The sequence below is a fragment of the Mus caroli genome, chromosome 14 (genome assembly GCF_900094665.2).
Source record: "Mus caroli chromosome 14, CAROLI_EIJ_v1.1, whole genome shotgun sequence".
Lineage (NCBI taxonomy): Eukaryota > Metazoa > Chordata > Mammalia > Rodentia > Muridae > Mus > Mus caroli.
This window is the reverse complement of record NC_034583.1, coordinates 65,922,126-65,945,379: the sequence shown is the minus strand read 5'-3', so window position 1 is coordinate 65,945,379 and position 23,254 is coordinate 65,922,126. Positions and strand designations below refer to the sequence as shown.

Sequence of the window (23,254 nt, the reverse complement as noted above, 5' to 3'; positions counted from 1 at the left end):
GTCTTAATCTCTGCCTCTGCTTCCTAAATGCAGGGACTACAGTTGTACACCACCATGCTCAGCTTTCCGAGTCTCTATGTTCTGGGTTTTATGTATATCCACAAAGCTAGATCATGAAGGACTAGAATGGAGTCTCCTCTGGCTCCCTTGGTTTTAGTAGGGACTAACAAAACTAGTGGGGGCTGGGGGGCGGGGCGGGGGGAGGGGGATGGCACACCGGTTGAGCATGTGCTCACCAAACATTGCCATCTAGAGGCAACTGGTCCAAATGACAGTTCACTGGGAATATTGGTGGGAGGCTGAAAACATCATCTAGAAAGGAACGTCGGGGCAGATTGTCATGTATGTACTCTACGCAAATCATGGAATGAATAAAACAGAAAACTGACACAGTCACAAAGCAACATTCAATAGTCGTCTTTAACAAAAGCTTGGCCAAACAGAATTCTTGTGCCACTTCCCTCCCTTGTGGCACCAATCCATTTCACAAACAACACATCACCTTGTCAGTTACAGTTCATTAAAAAAAAAAATAGGTTCTGTATTTAGCTTAAAAAAATAAAAATAAAAACTATCCCAGTGCAACTTAAATGACAAAAGACTTCTTTAAAAAAAAAAAAAAACAGCCAGTAGCAGCAAAACAATGTCAAACATTTGTAAACAAACCCTTATCAACAACCCTATACCTAATAACAAAACTTCCATACTCCTTGAAAGCATTAAGTGCATACAAGAGGGCAATTTTGGTCCTCTTTTTCTTACTACAAAAATACTTAGTATCTGAAACAATGAATGTTACCAGGAGCAGACACAATTTGGTAACATCATGAGAGGTTTGGAACAACTTTGGGCCATCATGTCGCTGCAGTGGGCACGCTCTCCAAATGTCTCCGGGCTGTGATCCTGGCACAGCGCGGGCATCTCGAGGACTGGAAACACTGTTTGTGAAAGCAGGCCCTGCACGCTGCAAATGAGGAGATGGGTTGTCAGCAAATGCACTCCTTAATTTCTCACATACATATAGATACTCACTCCCATCCCGGAGAGAGAGGAAACCTGATCCAGAACCCAGAATTTTACAGAAAGAAACCAACCATGCCAAAACTCTCAGGACTATCAGGTACTCAGCAGCTCTTGGCTATGAGCTCAGGAGCCCAGTGGAGGTGGTCAATACTGCAATCCTTCCAGATTAGCCCAAGCACCGGGGGGGGGGGGCAGTCCCCCTAATCTTAACTTGGTGGCTGATGGCTCTTGCAAGGTGGCATTGCTTCTCTGGAAATGGGTCTAAATGGGCAAAGCTGTTTCATCCAGGGGCATGGTCTTTCCTTGGCACCAGCCTGTATCTAGGGGCTGGTTGCTGTGGACTTGGAACAGTGCTGAGATGCTACCTACACTGCTGCCCAGAGCTCAGTGAGATAGCTCGGGGCTTCTTATAGACACACCACCATGGAATTTTTCCCTCTTCCTAGGTCTGTTGCCTGGTATTCGGTTACTTCTGACCTGGAATTCCCTGGTTCAATTCTGGAGACCCTGTCCTGCAAGACTAGAATCCTTCCCATACAACACAACCAAAGAGCATAGGATTCTTTCTGCAGCCCCAGCTGTAAAGAGGCAAATAAGTGGCCCTAGGGGAGAGCTCAGTTGGTAAAGTGTTTGCCACATGAACACAAGGACCTGAGTTCAATTCCCCTAGAACCCATATAAGACACACACATATGATGGTGTGTGTCTGTAACTCAGTGTTAGGAGACAGAGACTGGGATCACAATGACTGTGGGCCAGTCTAGCCTAATTGGTGAGTTCTAGGCCAGTGGGAGATTCTGTCTCAAATATCAACATGGACTGTGACAAGAGAAATGACACCCAAGGTAGACCTCTGGCCTCCACACACATGCATGCTGGCATATGTACACACACACACACACACACACACACACACAAGAGCCATTAGCACAAGTTTTGGACTTTGGTAACCATATGGTCTCCGTAACAGCAAGTCCACTCTCCACTATGGTTTAAAAATAGAAACAACCCTTCAGTGTTGGATGGGATCATAACATAGTTGAAAACCAGTGGTGGCAACAGGCCATACTGGGACCATCCACTCTACCTGAAACCCCAAGAGATTTCATTCTTTATCCCCATCCTGCAAAATATTCCTCATTGTGGGTCCCACACTGCACACTGCATCTACCTTCAAGTACACCCTGCATCCCTGCCCTTTAAAGCCCTAACTGTACTCAAGTGACAGACTGTGCTGGTTTGAATGAAAATGGCCCCTCCATAGGGAGTGGCACTTTTAGGAAGTGTGGCCTTGTTGGAAGAAGCCTATCACTGGGGAGGGCTTGGAGGTTTCAGATGCTCAAGCCAGGCCCAGGATCGCCCTTTTCCTGTTGCCTTTAGATCTGATTATAGATCTCTTAGCTACCTCTCCCACACCATGTCTGCCTGCACACCACCAAGCCTTAATGACAATGGACTCAACCTCTAGCCTGTAAGCTAGCCACAATTAAATGCTGTCCTTTATAAGAGTTGCAGTGGTCACAGTGTCTACTTACAACAAAACCCTAACTGAGACACTGAGGTGTTATTCAGTTTAAGTTAGCATTATGATTAAGCTATTAAACTTAAGTGAACTTTGCAATTAAGTAAAGTGATTATAATGAAGCTGATGTTATTAAAGTAATTTCAGTACCTGCACATCTTCTACAAGTCGTGGTCTGAAATGGGAAGATGACCGTCGTGCTCTGGCAAAACTCACAAATGAAGCCCTTCCCCTGGCACAGCTGCAAAAGAAGGTATCTATGGTCACAAGGTGGCACTGCTTCTTGTGCTGGGGAAACTGGGAACTGTGGAAGCATCTACTTATCGATGTCTATGACTTTAGCCTTCAGAAGAATGGATCAGAACAATAGAAAACCACAGAAACCACACTTCAAAAGGTCTGCTTCAGGACAGAATGGGTTTTACAGGGTATGGGCATTCAAACCAAGAAGCTACTGGGTTCCACTTGAGTCCCGATGGGATATCTCTGGCTAGCTAACTCGGGGCTGTGAGTCAATGCTCTCCATGCTCAGGGCCGAGAAAGTTAAATGTGAGCAAGAGTCAAGGAGAAGAAACACTTCCCTCCCTGGATCCTGGCACTAGGAAGGGAACCTATCCCAGGTGAACCCTTACCTCACAGCTATCCACGTGGGTAAGAGAAGCTCTCAGGATGTCTTTAAGCAACGGTGCCAACAGTCCTTTCTTGGTCCTGAGGAAGTCGTCCATGGAGAAGATGTGGCATTCATCAGTCAAGTGGCTGGGAACTTGCTCAAACTCCTTCAGCACACTGCCAGAGAGGAGACAGTTCCTGAGGTCATATTTGCTTCCCCCGTCCCCCACCTCCCACCCCCGGGTTAAAAAGCTCTCTTGGGGCTGGGGCGATGGCTCAGTTAGTGCTTGAGGTGCAAGAGGATGCAAGTCCAGATCTGCAGCATCCCCACAAAAAGTTGAGCATTGCAGTGCATGCCTGCAGTTCCAGGGCTGGGGAGAGACAGGAGGGTGCCCAGGGCTCACTGGAGCTAGCCAGTTGGTGAGTGAACTCTAGGCCAAGTGAGAGACCGTGTCTCAAAAAAAATAAAATAAGGAGGAGAGTGATTCAGAGACATTAACATCAACCTCTGGCCTCTACATGCACAGAAACGAAGTGCACACCCATGCACACAAATACACATATAAAACTATCTATAAACTTGCATTTGATAATGTATACAATGTAAATTTGGCTATTATCCCATTACTGAACACCTGGTAGATTTCTCTGTTAATTCTTAAACTTATATCTTAAGTAAATGTCTACCCATAAGAACATCCCTAGGGTAAGCTTTGAGACGTCATTTCTGGAAGCCATCCTCTCACTTAGTGTGACCCGCACCCTGTCTCTGTGAGGCCATGGGAATCCTCACAGCAATACCATTCACAAGTGGAAGAGGCAGCCTCTTCCATCAATGGGCAGATAAAAAAAAATCAATATGCACACACAGCAGATACTATTCAGCCGCCAGAAGGAAGGAGCCCTGACACATGCTGCAATGTGGATAGACCTTAGGAAATTAAGTAAAACAATCCAGTGATAAAAGACACATAGTCTATGATTTACATCCATGAGGTACTTAAGAGTGGTCAAATCCATGGAGAGAGAAAGCAGGTTGTCAGGGGCCGGGATACAGGAAGAAAAGGGAAAGGAGGATAGCTAGAGATTGCATCCTGCAAGAGATGGAGGTTTTGCAGATGAATAGTGGTAGAAGAAAACCACTTTCCATGTCCATGAGCTTGTAGTAGGTGGGAGAAGACAACCTTGTTGTGCGTGTTCATCACAATCTATTGTATTTACTATATTTACATTGTATCCATACTGTAGCCACTGGCAGAGGTAGACTTTTATCTTGTCCAATCCCTCTTATTAGCTCACCTTTGTTCCTTTCAGGGTTGGGGGTCAAGAATAAAAGGTTCTAAGAAGCCAGAGATACTGGAGGAACCAAGATCAGGAAGAATATGCCAGGCAGGAGCACAGAGCATCCCCCCCCCTGGAAATCATACCTGTCAGCAAACCTGCAGGTCTTCAACAGCTTCTTGATATGAAAAAGTTGCTCCTGGAGGTCCTAAAGCAAGAAGTCAACCATTGGGAATAAGATGCCTGGCCACTGATAGTGAGCACAGCAAACCTTAAAATTATTCAAAACAGGGGCTAGAGAGAGATTGGTCAGAGGTTAAGAGCAGTGACTGCTCTTCCAGAGGACCTGAGTTCAATTCCCAGCAACCACAGGGTGGCTCACTACCATAAATGTAATCAGATGCCCTCTTCTGGTATGCAGGTCTACATGAAGATAGAGCACTCATATACATTAAATAAATAAATAAATAAATGTTTTTTAAAATGTTATTTGAAATACTGTGTTGGCAAGCAAAACAACTTCCAAGAAAACGGCCCCTTCACCAAGGACTCATAACTGAATTCTTTGATACTTGAGTCCTGAATGGACGCAGGTTTAGTTGGGCCTTGGGAAGAGCCTCCACAGGCAAGAGGCCCTGGGATCATTCACCCCTCAGTCTATCTGCCTTGTGAAGGGTCTGGGGACAGCCTGAAGCCAGAGTGGCATGCATTTCCTACCATGGGGCATCTAACCTCCTGGACCTACTTCCTCCATGGAGGCCTCAGCTCACCTTCACCCTATCCAGTTCCTTAGCTTTTGCATAGAGGCTGTGATGGCCACCTAACAGTTTGAAGACAGGTTGATGCCATATGCTGTCCAAGAGCCATTTAGAGAAATCGCTGACTTGGTACTTCCTGAAGTCCCACATCGTCAGGATCCGCGCAGGGATACAAGACTCTGCGGATGAGTGGCAGCTGGCACAGAAGTACTTCCCGAGATACTCACAGTACCGGAGCCTCTTCACAAACTCTGCAGAGGGCAGGAGGGTGACACCATATTCATGATGCTCAGATCTGCCCTAGGCCACCTCCCCATTCCTATGCAAGGTTCAGACTCTGATGTATGTCCACCATGCTCAAGCCAGATTCAACTGCCAGGCAGCGCAGTTCTGGCATTGGCTTGAGGATGTTACCTGTGGCCATTTGTGCTTTGCCCCAGTAAGACATATCCCAGAGAAACAGAATCCTCCCTAATGCTCTTGGACATCAAAGATGGGCACCACAAACTGCAGTGCAGCCAAGACCATTCCATGGGAATCTAGCTGGCTGTGAAGATGCTACCTGCTACTCACAGGAACTCCAGCAACAGCTCAGAATCTCAGGCTAATAAAATGCAGCACACAGCTGGGTGCAGGAAATGGCCCACATATGAAGAGCATATTCTAAAGCAGTGCATGCACAGTGTCAGGATGTAGCTTACAAAAGAGGTTATACATACATACATACACACACATGCATACATACATACACACATACATGCATACATACACACATACATGCATACATACATAAATACACACATACATACATGCATACATACATATACACATATACACATACATACATACATACACACATACACACATACATACATACACACATGCATGCATGCATACATGCATACATACATACACACATACATGTGTGTATATGTATATACATATATGTGTATGTATATGTGTGTATACGTACACATATACACCAAAGAGAGAAAGGAAACAATACCTGGGAGAGAGAGAGACCTAGACCCTAGACCCCCAAAGAGCTAATGATACACATCTCTGTAGCATGGGGAAATTAACACATGGTGCTTCTGAGGTTCCTCTAATAAAATATTCTGATGGACAAAAGATGTAGGGATGAAGGTGGTAATACTGTGTATTATCTGGTCTACGAAGGAAAACAACCCAGCTAAAATCTCCTGTGCAACCATCCCTCAGCATTAGTGCCTGACAGGACCTGAAGGACCTGTGTGGGAAGGTGGCAACTCCACTCCCTGGCACACTGTAGATACAGATGACCATTTTCCAATTAATGCCTTGAAGAGTAGACAGGAATAAGTCTTCACTGGGCACTTAGTCTGTTTCCCAAGCTGGTGAATGGTTAATGTATGTTATTCTAAGCTTCTAATTCCATGACTTAGGAACTTATATTTCCCTCTTTCATTGAGGAAAACAGGTCAGCGAGGTCAAGCATCATAGTGGGGACAAACAGGCAGAGAGCTGGACACACAGGCAGAGAGCAGGCGAGCTCAGTTTGAATCTAGTGTAGCCAGCATATCCCACTCCTTCAGGTGATGAAGGAGAAGGTGTCTCTGCTTAATGGATTATCCTGCGTGTAGAGGTATTCTAAACAATCAAATGACCAACAGACTAAAGGAACAAAAAGTATAATACTGAGCATGCCATTTGTGATGGTTTGTATATGCTCAGCCCAGGGAGCAGCATTATTAGAAGATATGGCTGGCCCTGTTTGAGTTAGGTGCATCACTGTGGGTGTGGGCTTTAAGACCCTCATCCTAGCTGCCTGGAAGTGAGTCTTCCACTAGCAGCCTTCAGATGAAGATGTAGAATTCTCAGCTCCTCCTGCACCATGCCTGCCTGGATGCTGCCATGCTTCCTGCCTTGATGATAATGGACTGAACCTCTGAACCTGTAAGCCAGCCCCAATTAAATGTTGTGCTTATAAGACTTGCCTTGGTCATGGTGTCTGTTCACCGCAGTAAAACCTTAAGTAAGACACTGATATAACTCACCTTTCCCAGCCTCAAAGTCTCTACCATCTCAGGATCCACTCACTCATTCACCAAACTTCATCAAATGCCCACTGTGCTATCATGAGTACAGAATAAATCATGCCCATCCCTCTTCCTAAGACCATGAGGACAGACAAAAACGGAAGCAGATTCCATGGGGGCAGGACCTGCAAGATGCCCTGCCGTTCTGGCAGGAAAGAATGAACTCAGGAAGGTACTTAAACGGATTGATGGAGTCTCGTGTCTATGTGGTTTCTGACTCATGCATTTGGCATTTGGTATGGCATTAGGATGTTACAGATCAACTAACAGACCCACCTCTTGCTAGGCTAGCTGGGAAAATGAGTCATTTAAAGAGGACACACTATGATTGTCACTAACGTGTAGTGAGATAGAGGGAGCCCTGGCTGGTTCTGCTTTCAGTTTTAATGTCTTGAAACAGACATCTTCTCTGGAGAACAAGCAATTCCCAGGTTGTGCTGAAAGTCAGAACAAGCAATCCCCAGGTTGTGCTGAAAGTCTTGCATGGTGTGTCTTGGGGAAGACTAGTTTGCAGGACCTTGGCCATCCCATAAATGAGTTACCATGTCCTCAGTTCTCAGAGGAGTCTTGCCAGGAGCCATTTGTTTACTCTGCAGGTATGCCTAGAGCACCGTCTTATAAGCAAGCATAGCTGTAGAGGCTGGAGATGAACAATGAACAAAAGCAACAAGGCTTCTGCCTTCCTAAAGTTTATGGTTTGGTGATGGAGACAGATAAATGCTGATTATGATACAGATAAATGTAATGTAAATGTAAAAAATACAGATAAATGTAAGCATTACAGAGGAAGATCCCATGAAGCACACACGCGACTGTCTGAGACCACACGATCCACAAGGCAACCACAGAAGATCCCAGGAAAAGGGGAGGGGGAGTGGAGTGGGTAGAAAAAGAGCATAAAGATATGAAGAAAACCAAGAGTCGTGGGGAAGGACGTCGGGGGTGGGGGTTTCATTCTGGGAGGAGGAAACAATAGTTTCAACCCCCTAAGTCAGGTACGGTTGGGTTGTCTGAGCGCCCAACTGAGGAGCAGCCAAGATGCTGGCCCTCCTTGCTCCTGGCTACTCATGCAGCTTTGTAGGTCACAGTCTCCTCCTAGCAAAAGACAGGGCCACCTCCATGACTCCTTCACAACATGCTCATACCAAGAAGTCAGTCTCACTCTAAAGCAACACACAGTCCAGCCCTGCAGATCCTCACTCTGTTATCATGGAACAAGCAAACAGCACAGGACCTGTACTTACTGGGCTGTATTGGAGTCCCACATCCAGCACAGAAGAAGTTCTGGGCCACCACTGCTATGTCCCTCCTGAGGACAGAAAATGGCAACTGTTACACGTTTTCAGAGCTGGTCAGTACAGTGTTTTTTCGCTGATGGAAAAGCAGTGGACAACGTGGTCCGTCTCTCAGCTTAGGGGCTTTAATTTTGTCATCTTTTCATTTTAAGAAAAGTTTATACTTATCCAATATGGTCTTCTGGTTGGAATCTGTTGGCCTTCTAAAGCTAGGATTTTTTAAACATCTCAATTGTACCCAAATTAGAAGTCAGTATCACATATAACTCTTCTATTATAGAATCCTTGGGGCTTCCCACTGCCTGGCACAGAAACCAGCCGAGGTCTTGTGTACACAAGACAGCCGAGGAGACAACAGTCTGACATGCTTGGAAAGGACACACGTGAATAGATGCAGTAAATACATTAGAGTAAGGCGATGTGACAAAGTTATCAAGTCCTCTTGAAGAGGAGTGCTCTGGAAACAGCTGTGTCCTGATTTCAACGGGGACCTAGAGTTATGGGTAAAGTGGTAAATTTGCATTTTTTATTTCAAGGTCAACAAAAATTGCCAAGGTTAAAAAAAAAAAACATGTTAGATCTCTGCCCATATCTTACAGAGGATTCTGGGAAAGGAGGGAAAAGATGTCCTATACGATGAGAATAGCATGGCTCAGTGTCTATAGAAGACAAATTCTGCCCAAGCAGTCACAACATCCTTCCTGGCATCAGCTAAGCCAGAGAGCAAAGACACTCCATAAAGATAAGTAAGAGACCTCCGTGGAGCACAGGGAGCACGGGGAGCACGGGGAGCACGGCTTCATAACCCTCAAGTTTGCACGAGAGACCAAGAGAATAGAAAGACTGCAGATAGTTAAACCAATTTGCCTATAATCTTTACTTGTAATCCATTACACATCCTCAGAACAAATTGCCATTAAACTATTATGCACACGCTATAAGTATGGCCCCATACACACACACGGTAGAAGTTTAGTTCTCTCTTACGGAATTTTAGCTGTCTCCGAGCTTCTGTGGCTTCATAGAATAAAGATTATATTTGCATCCTGTTACATTTCTCAATGACAGTTAATCTCCTTGAAAGTAAATTCTTCTTTTAAAACTTTTTTTTTTTTTTTTTTTGGCTTTTCGAGACAGGGTTTCTCTGTATAGCTCTGGCTGTCCTGGAACTATTATGCATCACATTTATTTTTACTGCACACTAACTGGTTTGGAAAATAGAATTAGAGTGGTCTCATCGTTTTTAAATTATTGCATTTGATTTCTGTTTCAGTATTATCCACTTAAAAATCCTCTTAGGCCTTTTTAATCTACCAGTGCTCATAACTGAGGAGGCAGAGTGTACTGGCTGGTTTTGTGTGTCAACTTGACACAAGTTGGAGCTTTCACAGAGAAAGGAACCTCCCTTGAGGAAATGCCTCCATGAGATCCAGCTGTAAGGCATTTTCTCAATTACTGATCAAGCGGAGAGGGCCCAACCCATGGTGGGTGGTGCCATCTCTGGGCTGGTAGTCCTGGGTTCTAGAAGAGAGTAAGCTGAGCAAGGCAGGGGAAGCAAGCCAGTAAGCACCACCCGTCCATGGCCTCTGCACCAACTCCTGCCTCCAAGTTCCTGCCCTGTGTAAGTTTCTGTCCTTACTTCCTTTCATGATGAAGAGCAATGTGGAGGTGTAAGCTGAATAAACCCTATCCTCCCCAACTTGCTTCTTGGTCGTGATGTTTGTGCAGGAATACAAACCCTAAGACACAGAGTTACATTTTTAACTTGAGTACTTTGCTGTCCCCCCACCAAAGCCCACAACAGAGTGCAAAGAAAACTAAGCCAGAAATACATTTGCCTTGGTCCCTCAGCACATTGTTTTCTCTTCATCTGTTTCCATAGGAACCAGGCGGGACCCATCACAGCATATCCCAAGTGGAACCTGGGATTCCAGGCAGCACCCCTTACTTACTTGATTGGTGGGTGAACAGTGAGTATGATTTGGCATTGAGGGAGCACCCAGTCTTCAGTACCTGGGACCCTAGACTTAAGCATGACTTCCTGAGCAGCATCCACACTGGAGTCAAAGTCTTCCTCAGCATATTCTTCATCCCCAACCTGCAGGACACATGAGAGGATTCAGGGCTAACCTCAGAAGGCACAATCTAGAGGTTGAATTAAAAAGGACTCCTAAGTGTGTTTCCCATTCAAATTTACCACCAGAACCTGAAACTGTTTTCAGCTGAACTGTGTCTTGGCACAGGTCCCCTACTTCCCACTGAGCCTACTCCTTATTTTTATTTTTATTTTTGAATGACTGTGTACATGAAGAGGTGTCTGAGAAGAGGGTGTCAGATCCCCTAGAGCTGGAGTTACATGCAGCTGTGAACTGTCTGATGTAGGTGCTGAGAACTCTACACTCTGAAAGAACAGTAGCACCCTTTAACTACTGTGCCTGAGCCTGCCTTTATTTAAATAGTTTTAGCTCATTTCTTTCCAGACTTCCCATGTAATGGGAAGGGCTCTTTGACCAGAGACACTCCATGAAAGAGGCAGCATCCGCTGCCTAAAGGAGCAGCCTATCAGAGATTTGCTTGTCTTGCTGTAGAACCCCGGCTTACAAAACTCAACAACTTACAGTGAAATCTTACATTTTCCTATTGTCATTGAACATCCAAACTCTTCCAGTCAGCATCCTGAAAACCTCCACAGTTTGACTACTATCATTCAAGCCTGTTCCCATGAATTCTGACCCCCTCCCCAACATACACACACTTTGTCCAACCACAGCTAAATTTATTTCCCTGTTCATCTGGGTTCCAGACCTCCACCATCTGTGTTCCAATAGCTCTTGCTAAGAACAGTTCCTCACAGACTGTTTCTGCCCTAGAACTGCCTGGCTAACTAACACCTGACTCGGGGGCTAAGCTGGAGAGTTAGCTTTCCTCTGATAGAATTAGATGCCTGCCCACCCTGGCCCTTCCGGTGTGATTTACTTTATCAACTCTTAGCATTTGCTACCACCAGGGTTTAGTTTTCTTGAAGAACAGCATATCCTGCAAGCAAAGTCTTGTATGCTTTCATATCTGTCAGCTAGGTATGATATCTGCTTTACCATTGACTTGCCCTGATAAGATCTGGGCCCAGTACATTAACATAGTAAGTAGTAATAAGAGGGAAAAATGAGATGTCACCTCAGGATACTTGGGAGTACGGCACTTTTAGCAAGCCTGCAATCCCAACACTAGGCAGGCCAGAGCAAGAGGATTCTGTAAGTTAGAGACCAGCCTGCACTACACAGCGAGACCTTTCCTCAAAACAATAACATGGTGTGAATTGTTAAGGACATCCCCTGATGCTGAATGACTGCTCATATCCATTTTGAGACCTCCTAAACACCTATAAGCCAGACAGGGGAAGATAAATATTTGAATGGAGCAGGCCAGTGAGACATCAAGAACATTTCATTCCATCTCAAGCGACTTCCGTACTTACTCCTGAGCTAGCTGTGGTCGGCGAGCCTGGCAGCTGGCAACTGACTTCTGACAGCATCCAGTACTTACAGAACCTTCGGAACAACTCTCTGGCTAAGCACCCAGCAGGACTGAGGTTTGACTCGCAGGTTGCACTGAAACATGAGAAACAGAAGCTGGACAACTATGCATGCGTTGCAAAGCTTAGCATCTGATGTAATAGGGTCGACCCGTGATCAGCAGACAGAGTTTCTCATTTATCAAGAGTACTGAGACCTGGGGTAAGGTGAAAACAGTACTGCATTCAAAGTCAGAAAAGCAGAGTTCAAATCCTTCTTCAGAAACTTAGTCAAATTGCAAGGATGGCCCATCCTTTAATCTGAGCACTGGGATGGCAGAGGCAGGGGATCTCTGTGAGTTCAAGACCAGCCTAGTCTATCTAGCAAGTTCCAAGAGAGCTAAAGCTGCATAGCAGGACTGTCAAAAGGAGTTGGGGGAGTGCATTGTGACATCATTTCATAAGCCTTAGTTCCCTTGTATATAAAACAGGGTTCAAAAATAAATGTGCAGGGGCTGGAGAGTTGGCTCAGCAGTTAAGAGCACTCATTGCTCTTGCAGAAGACCAGGGTTTGGTTCCGACATCTACATGGTAGGTTACAATCATCCATGATTCCAGTTCTGGGGGATCGGAGTTCTTCTTCTGACCCCCATGGGCACCTGGGGTGCATATGGTACACATACATACACAGGTGAAACACTCAAAATCAATCTAAATTTTAAATAAATGCATAAATACATTTGTAAAGCCTGCCTAACCTCCATACACTAGCCTTTCATGCACTGTTAACACACACTGATTATGGGGGTGCTCTGTCTTGAATATAGGCAGTGTCCTCCAAAGATCCAGGTATTAAGGGATTGGCTCTCAGAGAGACGATGGAAACTTGGGAGGTAGAGCTTAGCAGGAGGTCTGTAGGTCACTGGAGACAGTAACTCCAAAGGGTAGTGAAAACATCCCCTCTTATCCTCCATCCTGCCATGCATTCCAAGGCACGCTGCCTTCACCACCAATGATCATATATCATGTCTTTGAACCTCTGAAACGGAGAGAAAAATAAACTTTTTCTCTCAGTAAGTTAGTTGTCTCAGGTACTTTATCATAGTAAAGAAAAGTGCTATTATAGAGGTGACTGACTGACTTCCTGGTGAGTCAGTTTCTTCTCCTGATGCTGTCTGTCATAAAAGTAGTTTAGGGGGCAAAATACCCATGCACATAAAAAATAAAAATAAATAAACCTCAAAAAAAAATAACCTAAGGGAGAAAGGATTTATTTTACTTTTTTCTAACCTTTACATGTTTTGATATTATAGTTATTAAACCAGCACACTTCCTAGAAACAATCTATAAACATTTTCACCCCTCAAAGACATTTCTCTTTGCAGCAGACAGAGACCACCACAGAAAACCATAACCAATCAGAATGCAGAGTTGTGGCTCCCAGACTCAACGGACAGATTCATCTACCACACGCTCCTATGTGTTAGATTTGGGGATCATTGCAGAAGATGGGGCTGAAAGATTGTTAGAACCAGAGGGTCAGGAGGTTTTCTGTGAGATGGTGTCTTCTAGTAACACCAGAAAGGATTTGCTTCAGCTCACTCTTCAAGGGATAGCCCATCATGGTGGAGACGCCTAGGCACCAGGAGTTTGCAGTAGCTGGTTGCATTACACAGCAGTCAGAAGAGAGCAATGGATACAGCATGCTGGTGCTCAGCTCTTTCTCCACTCATCTGGTCCAGGTTTCCCCACCCAGAGGATCGTCTCATCCACAATAAAGATGGGTCTTTCCCCATCAGTTAACATAGTCAAGATAATACAGGCAGGCAGAGGGGCCCAACTCTTCTGGATTCTGGATTCTGTCAAGCTGACTGTGAACACTGGCCATCAAGGATCCCCATCTGTGGCTACATGGCACAATACGTGCTGTCAATGGCACAGTGGCTTCATAGAAAGCCCTAGGAGTCCAGGGGTCTAAACACAAGAAGGCACATACCTCTTTGAAGAGTTATAGAAGCATCTGCAGCCTTTCGTGATGTCATTATATTTCCCAAGTTCTGTGGAAAAAGGAAAGAAAGGGTGATAGGGTGTTTTAGCACGCCTCACCCAGTTAATTTTATAAGAATTCAAAGATATACAAAGTCCCTGCAGCATTCAGGGAACCAGCAATGGCTGGATACCTACAAACAACAGTATGAGACTCCAGGTAACCACCGGAGATGAGAGTTTATATAGACCTCATCAAAAATAGCACATCGAAACCACAGCAGAACTAATGTATGTCTGCGTTTTTGTTCAGCTTCACAGGTGAGATGAACAATTAGCAGACATCAGAGACAAGGAAAACAGCTTTTCCTTTGAGTAGCAGGGACATAACCTCTTCCTGGAAGAGGTTTCCTCAAAAGTCCCTGACATAGCCTTGGCTGTGGTATCTGCTGGTGTGTGTGTGTGGTGTGGTGAGGAGATGGGTGTGAGGAGGTTCTGGGTCTCACCTAACATGACCAATTTGTTCAAGTCATGTTTGCAGGCCTCTCCTGCCACAGGGCAGTAAGAAAGGGTCTCAGCCACTGGGCTGACCTGGAGTGCAGCACAACCTGAAGAGAGAAGGGAGACAGATTTCATGATCAAGAAGCAAGGCTGGGGCTGGAGAAATGGGTCAGGCAGTAGAGCATCTGCTGTGCAAGTGTGAGGACCTGAGTTCAATTCCCAGATCCGACAGAAATAGCTGATCCTGGTAGTTTGTGCTTGTAATAATCCCAACACAGGAAGAGCTCTTGGGAGCTCACTTGAGTCAGCCTATTCTAGCCAGAGTTCCAAGCCAAGTGAGAGAGTTCATTCCAAAAAACAAAATAAAAAACGGGGCAGTTCTTGACAACCAAAATATTCTCTCTCTCTCTCTCTCTCTCTCTCTCTCTCTCTCTCTCTCTCTCTCTCTCTCTCTCCTCTCCCTCCTCCTTCCCCTCCCCCCCTCTCTCTCTCACACACACACACACACAGGAACACATGGATGCACACAGGAACACACACATGCTCACATGCCCACACATTTGTACCCTCGTTCATACATGAACAAGCACACACCTGTTTAAACACATATGCATGAATCCCACAATAAGCAAAACGGTATGTTCAGACCAGTCTGCAGAAGAGGAGGAGGAGGAAGACAATGAAGAAGAGGAAGGTAGAGAGAAGAAAGAGAAAGAAGAGGAGGAAGGGGAGGGAATGGCATAGCTCCCAACTGACAGTTATTGGGGAGGGGGCTAAAGGTGCAGCTTCAAGGACTAACAGCTGAAGGAAACTAGTTTATGGTCTCTCATTCACTATAATTTAGTCAAATAGGCTGATGCGATTTGTTTGATATTTTCCCATTATAATACAAAGTTTAAAATAAAATTAAAGAAGGCTAAGAAGAGAAAAGAAAAAGCCAACCTTCCCAGATACATAGTACAGAGCACATGGTTCTATGGGGTTAAGTCATGTCCCTCCAAAGTTCATGTCCACCTAGAACGTGAATGTAGCCTTATTTGTCGATAGAATCTGTACAGACAAAAGGGAAAGAAAGTCAAGCTGTACACGCACACACACACACACACACACACCATGGGGTTGTGAAGAATGATGAATAGTGAAGATATGTTAAGTTAGAGGCTAGCCCCGCCCACCCGGAAGCTGGAGACCTGAGTTTACCAGCAATGTAGAAATAGAGTGTCTTTAAACCACATGGGAATAGTGAGTGTTAAGTCAGAGGATCTGGGAACCCAGCAGGTGGGCAAGTTTGAAGGGTGCCAGCCACATAGAAAGACACTTGGAAGAGAGGCTCAGGGCTAGAAACCCAGGTTTCTCAGAGGAGGAGGGTAAGTATCAGCCTAGAGGAAGCAACTGATGGAGACAAAATCTGCCAGAAAGTGAACCTGGGTGTTGGAGCTGAATACAGGAATTGCTTTAAGAAAGCTAACATTCCTTGCCTGCTTTGGTGGCCTTTCCTCCAGAAGGAACTCCCTGGGCTCCCAGCTGCCCTTCTTAGTGACTGGCCTGGACCCTCACCTCTGCATGGCGTTATCTCTCTCACTTCCTTGGCCCCAGCTCCAGGGCTTCTGCTCTTGGCAAAGTATCTTACCATCACCAAGACCCAACCATCACCAAGAACAGGTAGGTCCATTATTTGCTAAAGGAATGAAGATGGACGCCGTGGGCAAGGAAAGCAATGTGGAAGGAGACGTGGGAAAACGCTCTGTAATGGAAAATGAAGCAAGATGGAAGACAGCAGCAACCTCAAAAAGGAAGAATAAAATCCAAGGAAGAGCAAAGCCGGAACTGCAACACTGGCCCAGGACGGAGCATGCGCAGCCATCACAAGGCAAAATGGCAGCCTTGCGGGAGATCGCTCCCATGTGCTCAGCCTTTTCACCTGCAAAGTGACGTTAGTTATCACTAGTACATACCAAAGACCCTCCAAATTGAGTCACTGAAAATAACACACACACACACACACACACCTCATAATGTTCTAAGTTAGTTTCTCATTCTGAACTGAGTCACATTCATGACGATCCTAGGATGCATGTGGCCAGTGGACCGTGGGTTGAATACATCTTCAAAGGATGGGGAAAACGTCCCTCTTTCAGGAACGGACAGAGGACACAGCTTGAGCTGAGATCACAGCACTCAGCATTCAAGCATCTGCCCAACTTACCTTCACAGCCAGTGTGTGAAGAAGCCGAGGAGCCTGGCTCCTGCTTTGTATGGGTATAAAAGGTCACTTCCGCTCCAGTCCCACGTAACCTGTTGGCGTCTTCTGTGCCCCATCTCTCTGGCTGCTGTTGATTCGGGAGGTTGCATTTCATATTCTCTATTACTGAGATAATCATGTCTGCAGCATAAAAATGGAGATTTTCCTGCAGGGGGGCAAAAAGGTCAATTCAAATAGGAACATAATCAACTTTTCTTCGGAGTATGGATAAGATTTCAAAATTGAAGAAAAGCCACTTAAGTGACTACAAATAAGGATAAAAATAACTTGATCTAACTAGATGATGAAAAATACATCCAGAGACACAGATATACCAAACTGAATTAATTTATTTCTCAGGACTGGAGATTAAACACAACATCATATATGCACAGTAAGTGCTCCATTACTGAGCCCCATCCCAACCATCAAGTTGCATGTCTTATGATAGAACACCGTCGGTGGATAGAGCCCAGAACCTGACTTAGCTCCTTAGTCATGCACAACTGAGCACACCGTGTCTGAAGACTTCAGTTTAGCGCTCCTGGCGGCCTCCATCAAATATTGAAAAGAACCTCTTAGGCTGTACTGCGTCAGGGTGGTTTCCATGGTCACATCGCGCACCACTACTGACAGACTCAGGCCCTCAGTGGCCAAGAGGCGCTCACCTTTTCTACGTCAGCGGGCAGCATGAACATCTCTAGTGGGAAGAAATTCCAAGCATGGCTTCTGCTGCTGCTCCGAGCATCACCTGCCAACACAGCGAGCCATTAAACATGGAGAAAGGAGATGGCTCCGTTAATAAAGTGCTTGCTAGGCAACACTGAGGACCTGAGTTCAAGCTCCTATTGCATCAGGCACTGGTTAACCCAGTACTGTAGCGGTGGAGACAGGAGGAACCCTGGGGCTTCGTAGCCTGCTGGGTTAGAAAATTAGTGAGCTGCAGATTCAGTGAGAGCCTCTGTCTCCAAAAGTGTGTGTGTGGAGGCATGGCGGGGGGGTTAGGGGGAGGGGTGGAGAACGGAGAGACGTGCAGAGGAAGACACATGACTTTGACTTCTGGCCTCCACATACACATGCGCACAGGTGAACTCCCATAAAACAAAAGAAAAACACACACACAAAGAACAAATATGGGGAAAATTGTTGGGTTTCCCCGCCCCACAGTCACCTGGCAATAGCCAGGCTACCTAACTCACTATAAAAAGGGTGGCTTGCCTCCTCCTCCTCTCTTCTCTCCTCTTGTTCTTGTTCTTCTTACTCCCTTCTCTTCCCTCTCTGTCCCTATTCTCCCCATTCCCCACCCATCTCTCCATGTTCATTGTTCATGGCCAGCCTCTCTTCTCTCTCTCTCTCCCTCTCTCTCTCTGCCTTTCTCTGTCTCTACTACCCTGGCCCTCACCCCCAACTCCCTTCCCCGTGCCCTAAATAAACTCTGGAGAGATGGCTCAGTGGTTAAGAGCACTGACTGCTCTTCCAGAGATCCTGAGTTCAGTTCCCAGCAACCATGTGGTAGCTCACAACCATCTGTCATGGGATCTGATGCCCTCTTCTGGTGCATCTGACGAGAGCTACAGTGTACTCATATACATGAAATAAATAAACAAACAATTCTTTACAAAAATGACTACAGGATCACTTCCCCAGCACTTCCTTAGCTGGTGGCAACCTGCCCCAAACTTCCTGTTGCACACACAATGTCATCTGACAGCAAACAGGGCTTCAGTCAAGCTCGGACCACTGTGCTGTGTCATTCAATCTTACACCCTCACCCACTCCTTACTGGCAACAGGCAACACTAAAGCAAGTTGTTCCTATCACATAACTGCTAACTGCAGCCTGGGACGGAAGTGAGATTTCCGGACAGTCAAAAGAGCTATGCTGTCCTAACCTGATAAATTAAGAGATGCTGCCAATGTCTGGGGAACTGTGGGTTCTCAGATGCCAGACAAATGCAGGAAGTGTCACCCCAATACTTCCTGTTGAACAAAGTCGGTCAGAAATGGAAGACTAGAGAGACCTCTTCACTGAGGTAAATATTTCAGAGGCTTGGATGTGGGAATCGTTCACCATCTCTGCCAAGCATCCTGCCACTGTAACTAGAAGGGGTGATGAAACTAAATTGCTGGTTTGTCTTCTTCAACAAAAACAGGAAGCTGGCAGAATTTTGTCCCCTAAGTTACACGTAAAGACCTGAGTGCAGAGGAAAAAGCAAGAGAGGGTGCCCAGACCTGTTAGGGCTTGGTCACGAAATCTCTCCTGCCTTGAGTTGGGATTATTACCTGTTATTCCATAAGGAGAGAGAGAGAGAGAGAGAGAGAGAGAGAGAGAGAGAGAGAGAGAGAGAGAGAGAGAGAAGGTATTTTGTAAACATGTAGATTCTGTTCAAGCAGTAGAACCCAGGAGATTGTTCCTACGGTCTCAGGAAATGCTTCCATCCACACAAGAAGGTCCCACAGCTGCCATTAGAGATATGTCATAGGAAATCCCGTGCCTTAGTGACCAATATTTGCCTCCCCCCTTATGCTGCTCTACATAAAGGAAGAGAGAACCTGTAACTCTGGACTTTTGTTTCGTAATTCCATAGAATGACTCTCGAGAGTCTTGTCAGGTATGATGGCTCACTCCTATGATCTTGTCACTCAGGACGTGAAGTGAGGACTTCCTTCTGTCTAAGACCAGTCTTTCTGGCAGTCTAAGACCAGTCTGCTACACAGAGTGAGAGCCTGGCTCAAAAGCAAACAGAAGAACACCTCAAAAAAACACTGGACAGCTTTTAAAGGTATCAAGAAGGATTGTGGGGAAACGCTGCCTTCAGACAAAAGGGGCCACAGTCCTTGACTTGGCTTGGGGGCTCATTTTGCACCATTGCTTTTCTAGGAGAAAGACAAAGAGGCAAAAAACACTAAGCTAAAGAACTACTTGTTGCACAAGGCTATGACAAGTGGGTTCGGGCTCAGAGGTCATTACCGATCGGTGGCTTATTATAGCTTGTTATCACGATGGTTTGTTTACGTGGAGAAAGGCTGCTCCCAGGTGCCAATCTAGCAGCAACCTCACCTCTCCATCAGCAACCTCTGTATCTGCAAGCTGCTCTTCATCCTGAAAACTACAAAATATTTTCCAAACTACTTGAAGCAGGGCTCGAAACTCATAGCATGAATATAACATAAGAATCCTTTAAAAGAAAATAAAGACAGCTACCTGACTCTTGCCCGTTACTCTGAGTGGACAGCTTTGCTGTTTTAAGAATATATGCATTACTTCACATCAAGGGGCACCCTTGTTTTCACACCAAGAGGCTTTGGCCTTTGGGGAGTATTGTGGTGACTGCTTTCAAATTTGCTATTTCCTCAGCTGTCTGTGCTCGAATTAGAAGAGAGGAGGCATGTCCACCCGCCTGAGCACTACTATACAGCAAGTTCCTTTTGAATCTGTAATACCATTCCCATCTACAGTAGGTTGGATGCTCCTAATGTTTCTACCTGCAGACAAACTAATAATGATCCCAAAGATGGCTCCTGGAACTAATTATTAACCATGCTAAGCTAAAATGATGACCTTCCTCTTCTCAGTGAAAGAAGATGATAGCTGATCTACCTATTGTGACTCTCACAGAGTCTGGGATAGTGCTACTATTAAATGAGCTCACGCATTGCTTTCTGGTCAAGGTAGAAGGCCATGAACTTTGTTTCTCATGGCAAAGACAATAGGCAAATTTTCAAGCCAGCCCAGACAAACACAGAGATGGAGAATAGAGGAAGTCATTAGGGTTACCGTCATCTGTAGAAGCTGTCAAATGAGGAGACTCAGAAAGGGCACTGCCCTCCTTAGGGGATAGGGAAGTGGCCACAATCTTGGGGTTTTTGAGCAGAGATTCCTGCTGAGGATGAACCTCTTGCTCTTCTGTAGCCAAGAAGAAGTCACCCTCCTTTCCCCCGGAGCAATGAGCAGAGTTGCTGCAGATGACATCAGCAGTATTCTCAGACAGTGGCATCTCAGTCAGGGAGTCCCTGTAGGACAATATCGAAAGGCGCAAGGGAGAGGGAGTGTCCAGCACCACGTGGTTCTCACTGCTCTGCACGGTTGGTCTTTGGGGGCATAATTCTTGAAGTGGCTGCTGCACACACAGCGGGTTGATCCAGGAAGCTTTGTGTCTTAGGAGCCTCACATCCAATTGGCAAGCAGGTTGGTCAGTGTCCTGGAAGGCATGGTTGCTCCCTTCACAGAGGTCCACAGGAGAGTCTCCCCAGCCTATGGACTGGGACACCATTTTTCCAGGTATGGAGTGAACGTGCTCAAAACACAGCTCTCCAATGGCCGTTGTACCACTGGGCGCGATTCTTGAATTCATCACATAGCCAGCTGGAGATCTGAAGAGTTTATCTGTAGTGAGCAAGAATCATTCCAGGTAAATAAAGAGTCCAGTCATGGTTTTGGTTAAAAATTATTGTCAAGAAGAAAACAAAACAAAACAAAACAACAACAACAACAAAAACCACATCATTTCTTTATGCCCCATATTAACTTCTCCTTGTATGTGCAAGCAAAAATAGATAAATGACTACTAAATCAGACCAGAAACAAAACAAAACAAAGCACTAGCAGTGAGCCTAGAAGAGTTTGATGCAAGAGTAAGAAACAGTTTTCAATTAAGTGTGAACTTAATTGAAAAGGCCACAAAGACCAACCTCAGAATGCAAATGGTAATATATCAAAAGTATTATAAGATTATCTGTCAAATCAAAAATGGGTGTGCCACGTAAAAATAAGAGACAGGTTTACATCCCCTTATTGGGAGTTTATTACAGGAAAGTCAGCAAGCATCAGAATGAAAGGAGACAGCCACTAAAACCTTTGTGGCAAGCCACTCACATTAACTCAAACATTCCCGACACCTCTAAGAACTTAGCATTAGCTGCTAATATTTCTTAAATGATGCTGGGACTCCATCTTTTAAATGATTCTGACTGGTTTCAGCTGTAGTGAATGGGATGATGGCTGAAATGCTGATCTGCACAGCGAGAAGCCCTTTGTCACAATCTCTCCAGGCCCAGCAAACATGCCTTTTTACTGTCCATCTTTGAGAGCAAAGGGAGAGAGAGCCTCTCCAAGTCAGCCTTCACACAGACGAACTCCATCTGAGCAAGTTTATCCCAGATGAAGAGTGCCACAGCACGTGGGGTTAGCCTTCCGTGACCAAAATACCTGAGAGAAAAGCTACTTAAGGTTTTACTTGGTTCCTCGCTTCAGCACGGTCAGTCCTTGGTCACGTGATTTGTGTTACTGGGTGGAGTGACCCAGTACCTCATGGCTGTGGCGGTGTGTGGCAAAGTCAGAGACAAGAGCCTGGGTAAGACACGCCCTTCACAGGCAAACCTCCAGTCCCCTGCTTCTCCCATCCAGCCCTGGCTTCCCATAGTCGACTCAAACTTTAGATCCATCTGAAGGTGAATCCATGGATTAGGTGAAAACCCTCAAGATCTAATCCTCTCAGAAGACTGTGTCACAGACACACCCAGGGGTTTGTTCTGTCCAATCCGGTTGACAGGCAAGAGTATCATGCCATGTACCTGTGACTATGAGAGTTGACTCTAGAGCTCTGAACATCATTGCTTTGTGGGGAGCTGACCCCAACATGCACTTTTCTACCTGACTTCCCCACAACTCCAGACTCCAGGTAAGTCTATCAGATTCCCTACTTGACATTTCCCAGAGACTCTCAGTTTAATATGCCTAAATCAGATCCTGACACACACACCCAAATCTGCCCTTCTCCTACTTTCCCCATCCCAGGAAGAATATGTCTAAATCACTTGAGCCTAAGATCTAGGAGCCATGGGTGACCTATGCTCTTCCCTAGATCTCCATCTTTAGTCTACAAATTTAGAGCCAGCACATTCTTCTAAGCCACTGTCTTCTTCCTCTTGGATACATTTAACTTCACAGTAGAAAGCAAGTTTCTCTCCTACCCTTAGTCATCCACAATCCCAGGCAAATTTGAGTCCAAATTTCAAAATGAGTCCATTATTCCCCGGAGAATAGCTATGTAAGTAAGCCATGCTTTGCTCCCTTAATTCTCTGTACGTCATGTTTGTTTATGATGTGGGGTGGCGATGATTACATGGGTGGAGTACATGAAACATGAACAGTTCCAAACGGTAACATTACCCATCCGTTTGTTGCATTCTTGCATTTTGAACAGGGTCTCACTAAGTGAGCACCTAGATTGATGCTGAACTTTTGATACTTCTTCCTCAGCCTCCCTAGGGACTGGGAGGACAGGTGTGTGCACCATGACCAACTCATGGTGTTTTCTATACATTTTATTTTCAGATACAAGTTTGAAGTTAAGACAGGTCAGCCTTACTTGTAAGCCTTCTGTACAGAGAAGTGACCATAGATCAACAAGCAAACACAGACTTTCTCTCTAGGGATTTTCAGAGCC

At 45.4% G+C, this 23,254-nt stretch overlaps 1 protein-coding gene across 1 annotated transcript in view; it reads right to left on the bottom strand.

Moving 5' to 3' along the window:
• Positions 1-789: 789 nt before the first annotated feature.
• Rubcnl (rubicon like autophagy enhancer) overlaps positions 790-23,254 on the bottom strand; it is a 36,270-nt gene continuing 13,805 nt past the window's right edge. The window contains exons 2-14 of the mRNA XM_021182250.2: positions 20,584-21,192; positions 17,475-17,557; positions 16,771-16,972; positions 14,570-14,671; positions 14,074-14,134; positions 12,042-12,174; positions 10,519-10,664; positions 8,516-8,580; positions 5,206-5,444; positions 4,582-4,643; positions 3,178-3,331; positions 2,696-2,786; positions 790-964 (exon numbers count right to left, since the gene is read on the bottom strand). Of these exons, the coding sequence (XP_021037909.1) occupies positions 855-964; positions 2,696-2,786; positions 3,178-3,331; positions 4,582-4,643; positions 5,206-5,444; positions 8,516-8,580; positions 10,519-10,664; positions 12,042-12,174; positions 14,074-14,134; positions 14,570-14,671; positions 16,771-16,972; positions 17,475-17,557; positions 20,584-21,160 (2,025 nt within the window). The 5' untranslated portion in view covers positions 21,161-21,192 and the 3' untranslated portion in view covers positions 790-854. The remainder of the gene's footprint in view (positions 965-2,695; positions 2,787-3,177; positions 3,332-4,581; positions 4,644-5,205; positions 5,445-8,515; positions 8,581-10,518; positions 10,665-12,041; positions 12,175-14,073; positions 14,135-14,569; positions 14,672-16,770; positions 16,973-17,474; positions 17,558-20,583; positions 21,193-23,254) is intronic.